At 33.6% G+C, this 8692-nt stretch overlaps 1 protein-coding gene across 1 annotated transcript; it reads left to right on the forward strand.

The window, feature by feature from the left end:
• Positions 1 to 544: 544 nt before the first annotated feature.
• Positions 545 to 6616, forward strand: LOC126718424 (ribose-phosphate pyrophosphokinase 4). Its single transcript, XM_050420604.1, has 7 exons — positions 545 to 1241; positions 2144 to 2459; positions 2983 to 3078; positions 3796 to 3864; positions 4887 to 5015; positions 5929 to 6028; positions 6226 to 6616. The coding sequence occupies exons 1-7, from the start codon at positions 856 to 858 to the stop codon at positions 6357 to 6359; spliced, it is 1230 nt and encodes a 409-aa protein (XP_050276561.1). The 5' UTR covers positions 545 to 855; the 3' UTR covers positions 6360 to 6616.
• The last annotated feature ends 2076 nt before the right edge of the window (positions 6617 to 8692 follow it).

The following is an 8692-nucleotide window of genomic DNA, read 5'->3' on the forward strand; positions in this document are numbered from 1 at the left end:
AGTTGTCAAATTTGTTACGTCTAATGCTTCTTCAATATTGGATGCTTATCAAAACCCAAATCATGAGATAAATTTCTAAAATCAAAACTTGGAGAATATTTATAATTTGTTGGTTTATTGTACAATGTATTTAGAGTAGTTTTAGGATCACAAATTATTCCTTAACTTTTTTGTCAAAATTTTGACATGGTAGACTATAAATAGCTAACCATCACTTACATATAGACCAATCATTTTTTCTTCACTAATCACATTCTCTCACATTGCAAATGTGAAAATGAAAAAAAATGTGTTACTATGCTTTTTCACGTACATAAGTGGTGTTGGATTTTTTTTTTTTTTTTTTTTTTAATAGGGGTGTTGGACTTCCATGAATAGCTCCAATCTAACTACTTTACAAGAGGAAGAGGGGTGTCCTTTTCTCACTAATCAGTAATCACACTCTCTCACGTTGCAGATTTGAAAATGAAAAAAATGTGTTACTAAACTTTTTCACGTACATAAGTGGTGTTGGATTTTTTTTTTTTTTAATAGAGTGTTGGACTTTCATGAATAGCTCCAATCTAACTACTCCACAAGCGGAAGAGGCGTGTCCTTTTGAAGTTTGAACACAAGTGTACTACAGGAACGCAAAAATCGTGTCATTTCCACGGTAAGGAGTTATAACTAAAGGCTATATAGTCATCTCTCTCAGACAGTCAGACTCAATCTCAGTCTCAAACTCTCAAAAAGACCACAGAGCCCACCAACCAAACTATCAGAAATTGCGCCTTTTGTTTTGTGTTACTGTTTACACTTTACACACACCTACACGGCTCCACCGTAACATTACAGTGCAACAGCAGTGTCCGCCACATGGCGGCCACTCGACCCAACATTCCTTCCCAAAACCCCAACTCTCACGCACTCAAACCCCTCAAACCCATTTCCATTTCTCAATCCCTTCTCAAATTCCCGAGTCTCGAATCCTCGAACAAGATCAGGAGGCAGTGTATCAATTCGAGGTGCGAGATCACGAGCTTCGAGTTCGACAAGCCCAAGAATTGGTCCGATCCAGTTCGAATTATCCAACCCTTTTCTCCTATTTCCAACTCAATGCCTGCTGCTTCTGCTTCTTCCATGAATTCGCCTACCAAGAATGTGAAGAGGGTCTGCCTTTTTTACTGCGATGACACCAAGGCTCTGGCCGAGAGAGTCGCCGCTGAGTCCGATGCAATTGAGCTCCGTTCCATCAACTGGAGGTCAGTTTATCATTTCCATGATTTCTGTTTCTGTTTCGCAACAATTTGGAATTAAAAAAACCCCTTTTGGAATACCACATTATTACTCCATTACCGGCTTTGGGAACCACGAAACAAATTTAGCTTTCATGGGTCCCACAGAACAGTAATAACCGAAATTATAATTACACCCAATTTCTTTTTTTTCTTTTTTTTTTGGTTAAATTACACCCAATTTCACATGCATGGTTTGGTGGGCAAAAAAAAGTGATAAAAAATTTCATACCGTAAATAAAAAAAAGTAACGTTGTGGTGGGTATTGTTAACTTGAATGTTTGTGAAATTTTGGGTGTCCGTAGCATTGTTCAAAAATGATGGCTCTGTTATAAAGGTAGTGGCAGAAAAAGTCGGGAAAAATGGCTATTTAGGCTTAATTTTTTTAACTATGTAGCATAACAGTCTCCTTTTCAAATTATGTAGCAAAATACCCTGTTTTGGAATTCGATTTCATGACATAAGCATAACTCGACACTAGCAATATCGAGTTCAAAGTAGAATTTAACATCAGCAATTTCAAGTTTCAAAATAGGGATATTTTGTTATATAGTTTGAAAAGCAAACTGTTTGGTCATATGGTTAAAAAATTAAGGCCATATAGTCATTTTTCCCTCATAGTCAACCATTTTAGCATATTGTGAAATTGGACATGTACTAGATTTAACGATCATCATATCGCAACTAGAAATGTTTGATTATAATATTCGTTAAGGAAAAATAGAAAAAAACCTTGGAGGATGTTTGATTACTAGAAATGTGCTATTACAAGTGTGATTGATTTACGTTAAAGTGGTGGGAGTTGAACTTGGATTTAGTTTCTCTCATTTTGTGTATGACATTTTTTTTTTGGGTAATTTATGGTTTAGGACATTTGATGATGGATTCCCCAACTTGTTCATACCTAATGCACAAGGCATTCGTGGACAGCATGTAGCGTTTCTTGCCTCATTTAGTTCCCCTGGAGTAATATTTGAGCAGCTGTCTGTGATATATGCGTTGCCGAAACTATTCATCTCCTCATTCACACTAGTACTTCCGTTTTTCCCCACGGGCACTTCTGAGCGTATGGAGGATGAAGGAGATGTTGCAACAGCTTTTACTCTTGCTAGGATTTTGTCAAACATACCAATTTCGAGGGGAGGGCCTACTAGCCTAGTGACCTTCGATATCCATGCTTTGCAGGTTTCTACTTTGTATTTGTAGAATTGTTTTTATGTTTTGGCCTTTTTGGGTAAATTTTAGACGTATCGAGTGGATCTTGAAACTTTACACTCACCTTGTTTTTAGAACAGAAGGAGGTGACATTTGAGGTTTTTGATCATTCAATTGTTATAACAAGTGGGTGCCAAGAGCCTTGTGGTTCAATTGGACATCCTGGTGTTTCCAATGGATATGTTCAGGGTTGAAATCCCCCTCTTCCTCATCGTAACTATCAGATTATCAAAAAATGTTACAAGTGGGCAAGAGGGGATTCAAACTTTGGTACCCCTAATAAAGGAGACCAAGTAATGCCATTGAGCTACAAAGCTATTGGCAGCATTTGAGTTAAAGGTCATTATCGATTATATTTGCAGATATTAGTGTATACAATTTATTTTGTTGGTTAATATGTGAGATTTTTTTGGGGCGCATTTTTTTTAGCGTATACAATTTGTTGTTTCGAAAATTTTTGACCATCTGCTTTCTTTATCATGCTGTATCTTAGGAGAGGTTCTACTTTGGTGATAATATTTTACCATGCTTTGATAGTGGGATACCTTTGCTTAAAAATAGGCTCCAACAGCTCCCTGATTCTGACAATGTAAGATTCTTTTCTTTTCTTTTTGGGCATGTAAGATACATGTTGAGCTTCATATTTGTAGAGTGGTGTTTTTTTTCCCAGTTTATGGGGTTGTTGTTTAATAATTCACTAATATGGTGAAGGCTACTCATGTTTGAAACCCCAGAGACAAGAGACAAGGGCTTCTGGGTAACCTGCACAATAAATAGTTTAAATTCCTTAATTAGGATATGGGAACTGTAAAACCAGAAACTTTGATTGTTCCTATACTTGAAAGATCCCCCGAATATGGTTATTTGCTTCTAATGGTTTCAACCTAATTACCTGTATTCAGACTAGCGACCAAGCTATATTATATTTGTTTTTTATTTGATGTTCCTTTTTCTGAAAAAAACCGATTGGGATGCTTTTCTAATTAGTAAGCATGTATTCTTTAGCAATACAGTTCACTTTTTTCATTTTTTGAGTCTGGAATCCAGGGTCTAGGTTAATTTTGTACCTCAAAATTGAAATGCTAAGATGCAAGAGGGGACGAGCATGTCTCAGCACTTAGACAAGATGGAGAAGATTATCAAAGAATTTGTAGCAGTGAGAGTAAAAACGATTGATCGTAATCAGTGACCGTGAAGTTGCTCTTGGAAATTATGGAAACCTGGAGATTAGATGTTGATAAGAGTAATTAACTTGGAGCAATTTCTCACCTGTGACAATGAATGCTGATGTTCTTCATTTTTTCAGATATCTGTTGCCTTTCCGGATGATGGTGCATGGAAACGATTTCATACACAACTGCAGCATTTCCCAACGGTATTATATAAATTTTTCTGTTTAACAAGAATCCTGTGTTTCACTTATACTCATGCATAGGCATATAACTACTTATTGTGCTTTTTCTTGTTTAAATTTGATGCAATTTTTAATCCAGTTTATTTGATTTTTTGCACTAAATTAAACAATCTGCTCTTTTTATTTTAAAAAACCACAAAGTAGATTATGTTTATGTTAAAATATATATTCATTTGTGTCAACTCTGGGGATATGATCATTATACTGCACACACCATTACCCCCACATCTAGTCCTTCTGGATACATGGATTGAGGATCTATCTAGGATGAGACGATGTGAGTGAATTATTTCTAACCAAGAGTTTAGGGCCTAATATCTGATCTTTTTCTGGAGTGAACCAGGGAAATACATTGGATCTCTTGTTTTATTAATTAAATATATCTTTTGGCTGGCTGTAGTGTCTACTTGGGGGCTTGTGTCCCCAGCAAACATTTGCTGGTAGGAAACCTTCTTTTACAATGTATGTGAATGTTTACGATGGATGGGATATACCAATGGGCTGCAGCTCAGTTTGTATCCTGCAGGTTTCCCTAGTGGCCTTAGGTTAAAGTTTAAGAGTCTAATACTGCAAAGGTAAATTGGGTATGTTCATAAAAGCCGTGTTTTTCTGAATCTAATGTGCATTTAAGAAAAAAGGATGGATATGATCATGCAGTTTGTCCATTTGGTTAGGGGGAGAAAGGGAAATCTCCAAGTGGGAATTTTATTTTATTGTTTGTGATGATATTGGATGCAATTTAATTTGTATGGAGGAAATGACATTTCTTGATCCTCTTCATTGATCTCAGCTGATTATTTCTCTCTCTTATATCCTATGAAATGAAATGACTTTTTTGAATTCTGCTTCAGCCATAGATCTAGATGCTATCTGCTCAACTATAACTTTTCTTATCTTTCACAGAGATGCTTGCATTTGGTTTACATTCTGACTGTACAACTAATCTTGTCCCTGGTTGCCTGCATCGCACAATTGATTTACAGATTGTTTGTGCAAAAGTTCGGGAAGGAGACAAGCGAATAGTTCGAATCAAGGAGGGAGATCCTGCAGGACGGCATGTTGTGATTGTTGATGATTTGGTCCAATCAGGTGGCACTCTTATTGAATGCCAGGTACACAAATTCATGCACATTTTGTTCTTACTGTGTTAGTACTTATGTAGTTTCTCAATCTGGATTTGTATTTGCGATCTGGAGAACATGCACAAATGTTGAGGCATCAAGTTTGACTTTTAGTAATCCCACCATTTAGACCTGCACAATAGTAGTTATACCAACACATATCATGATTGTGCATCATATTATATCCATTGTATGGTTAGGACAAACAGCTGATGAATTGAATTGATCATTTTGTCAAAGGGTTGTGGTATGAGGCATTAATATTGAGTTCCCTGGCTATTGCTAAAAAAATAGACTACCTTAGATGGCCGTGGATTTGGAATAAGATCTTACAGATTTGAGTTAAACAACTTGGGGACAGATAAATACCATTATTATGTTTGGCCGAACTCCTAACAACTAAAGCTTCTTAGGGGGTGATACACTGATACCTACTGGTTTACTGATATGTGTCTAAAACTGCTTGGAAGAAAGTTTTGTGTTGTTATTGCTGATTTTCTTAATTTTTAAAAGTGGTAACATATAAAAAAAATTGTAAGTATAACCTTAAAGTACAGTTCTTGCTTGCTGCCCCATGTAGTTTCTCTATACATCAACCAAGGCTTATGCGTTATAGCCAGCTCCTGGACCAATGTGGGTGTATGATTTGGCTACATTGCTCTCAATTTTGAAGTTGGTCACATGATTTTGGCCATTCTAAACTGTACTGTTTGTGAAGATAGAGTAAGTGGGGACACATGGAAACCTTGTTCACAGGGTTGGAAAATGAAAACTCACTTCACTAAATTCATCTTTTGTGCCCCTACTTTTAGACCTTCGCACTGAAAAATACCACTCCATTTTTTTTTCCATGTTTATTGGTTAGTCTTTCTGAAGTGCATACTTACACTCTTGCTTCTTTTAGAGAGTATTGGCTGCCCATGGAGCAACAAAAATCAGTGCTTATGTGACACATGGAATATTCCCTAATAGGTCGTGGGAACGCTTTGAATACGATAATGGAGGTATTGCATGCTCTGCTCTTACATTTTCAGTCTTTCAGCCAGAGTTTATTACAAAAAGTAACTGACAGGGATTCTTGTGTTTCCACTCCTTTGCATATATATAAAGTTTCCTTTGAAATGGATATGATGGCAATTATATTGTCTCTAGAGTATGATAGTCTAATCCATTTTCTCTGTTATTTCCATGTTCTATACAGGTAATCCTGATAATGGGCTGACCTACTTTTGGATAACAGACTCATGTCCAATAACAGTTAGGGCAGTGAAGAACAAGCCACCATTTGAAGTTCTTAGCCTCGCTGGTTCCATAGCTGCTACCCTTCAAATATAAGCGAGTCTTGGAAGCATTAGTCACTGGCAAAATAATGGTCTTGCGGGAAAAGTTAGTGCGTCATTGTCACTGTCAAAATCAAGTTATTGTATTGGTGCTTGGGGGGGGGGGGGGGGGGGGGGATGTTATTTTGCGTTTGTGGTTTGATGCCCTACATTTGCCTCAATATGATTGCAATCAACAGGCACCCTATAAAGAAGGGTAATACAAGAACCACCATAATTCCAATACAATGGCAATCTTTTTGGATGGACCAATTTGTTGTACAAGAAGCCTAATGAAACAAACTTTTACAACATTTTTCAAAATTGTTGTGTTGACCTATTGTGATTGGTGTATAAGAAAAATGACGTAGGAGGTGGTCTCATGTGAAAGTGGTGTTGAAATAATTGCAATTGTTGCCTTAACAAATAGTGGAAAAAGTTGTTTATTGTATCAGTGTTCAGTGATGCGTTAAAAAAAAGAAAAAAGAAAAAAAGAAAAAGAGGCATCCCAATTCCAAATAAATACTTAGATTTGGGTTAGGAGTTTTGTATAAGAATGAAAAAGAAATAAATAGTACTTGGGTTTGAAGTTTTATATAAGAATGAAAAGAAATAAAATATTAAAATGTCTGGAAAAATTAAAATAAATAAGGAATAGAAAATAATAGAATAAAATACATTTTAACTCTATGTTTTGTATGGTTTCAAATTAAATCACATAATTAAAAATTTTATAGTTTTGTTTATTTTAAATTAAACTTTGGATTTTTAAAATTGTATCGATTTAGTTTAAGGGTTTGATTGAGTTGGGGGTTTAAATTGATATGATTTTAAAAGTCTATGGTTAATTAAACTTTTAATCTCTCTCTCTTACGGTCTTACCCAATAAACATGCTTCTCTACTTAATCTCGACTTGTCCATGATCTTTAAGTCAATAGATACTTTTTTTGTGTTTTCAATAGAGACATCAATTTGCCAAGAGTTTTGTAACTCAATTGACAGACACTCTATTTGGTATTTTTAATTCAAATCTCCTCTTCCAACTTTCTTGTAATAAAAAAAGAAAAGACACATCTGTTTGAACAATTTTTGTAAAATAGGGAGGATTTCATTCTAATTTTAAAATTTAATGGCATAACAATAATTTCAAAAAATCAAAACAATACAGTTCTGACTTCTGATCAATTTAGTTGACATTCCTATCTCTCCTACACATCCAATGTGGTGTTAATATTATCTTATTTATTTGATTAAGCCATTAATATTAATATTAATATATATATATATATATATATATTAATAGGTAAAGTTAAGAGAAAATGCAATTAGGTTTTAAATTAGATTCCAATTATTATCTAATTTTGCGCTTCGTGTCTTATTTAAGTTTTTTTTTTTTTTAATTTTTGTTCTAGGTGAGTTAATGAGGTGCAAAAAACAAAGGTTCTAATATAAATAATTCATCAAAAACTTAATAAACAAAAAAAAGAAAAAAAAAGTAAACTCATATGTATATCCAAAAGAAATTAAAATAAAAAAATAAAAGAGAGAGAAAGTATAATTTGAATCCATATATGTGTGTAATTTTTATTATTTTTTTAATTGTACCATGCATATGCACGAGTTATACACTAGTATATAATAATAGGCCAAGCTGAAAAAAACTCAAATTAGAATTCTAAATTATAGTTCTAATTTTGCACCATGTGTCCTAAATTATTTATTCTTAAAGAATTTTATTTATTAATTTTAGAATCAAATGTGAGATCACATTATAAATATTCATCTAAGTGAGTTATTAAGTACAAAAACTAAAGAATCTAAAATAAATTAATCAAAAAAAAGTGCTTCATAATAATTTTAAAAAAATGAATAATTTTCATTTTATAACAAATAATATTCTTACAAAATTTTTTAAAAAGTTAACAAAATATAAAAATGACTATTAATTGTATTTAAATTATATATAAGAATATATTATGCATTTTTTAATATATTTTTAAGTGTATTTATACATATACATGGATTACGAGTTAACAAAATATAAAAAATGACTATCAATAATATTTAAATTATATATATAAGAATATATTATTTTTAGGTGTATCTTTTTTTTTTTTTGAGAAGCAGTGTATCTATACATATACAATGAGTTACAAAACTACTTTAAGTAATCCTTAAACCCTCTATCAATTTTAATTATAATTTTTCTCCAACATTGCCTTCAATTTCTCGTACATCCTAGTCAGAAATTAGACTTTTTAAATTTTTATAAGACACAGGCGCCACCTGGCAGTAGTACTGTTGATTCATTTTTTTAAAAAAATGGTCTGCACACTGCAGCACCTAAT

Source organism: Quercus robur, chromosome 3 (genome assembly GCF_932294415.1).
Source record: "Quercus robur chromosome 3, dhQueRobu3.1, whole genome shotgun sequence".
In the NCBI taxonomy this organism is placed as follows: Eukaryota; Viridiplantae; Streptophyta; class Magnoliopsida; order Fagales; family Fagaceae; genus Quercus; species Quercus robur.

What these genes read in the sequence shown, in the direction of transcription:
- LOC126718424 (XM_050420604.1), top strand. Translation starts at nt 856, where the DNA reads ATGGCGGCCACTCGACCCAACATTCCTTCCCAAAACCCCAACTCTCAC. An exon ending in CTCCGTTCCATCAACTGGAG is followed by an intron (nt 1,242 to 2,143) that starts GTCAGTTTATCA and finishes TTTATGGTTTAG; the next exon opens with GACATTTGATGATGGATTCC. An exon ending in GCACTCTTATTGAATGCCAG is followed by an intron (nt 5,016 to 5,928) that starts GTACACAAATTC and finishes TGCTTCTTTTAG; the next exon opens with AGAGTATTGGCTGCCCATGG.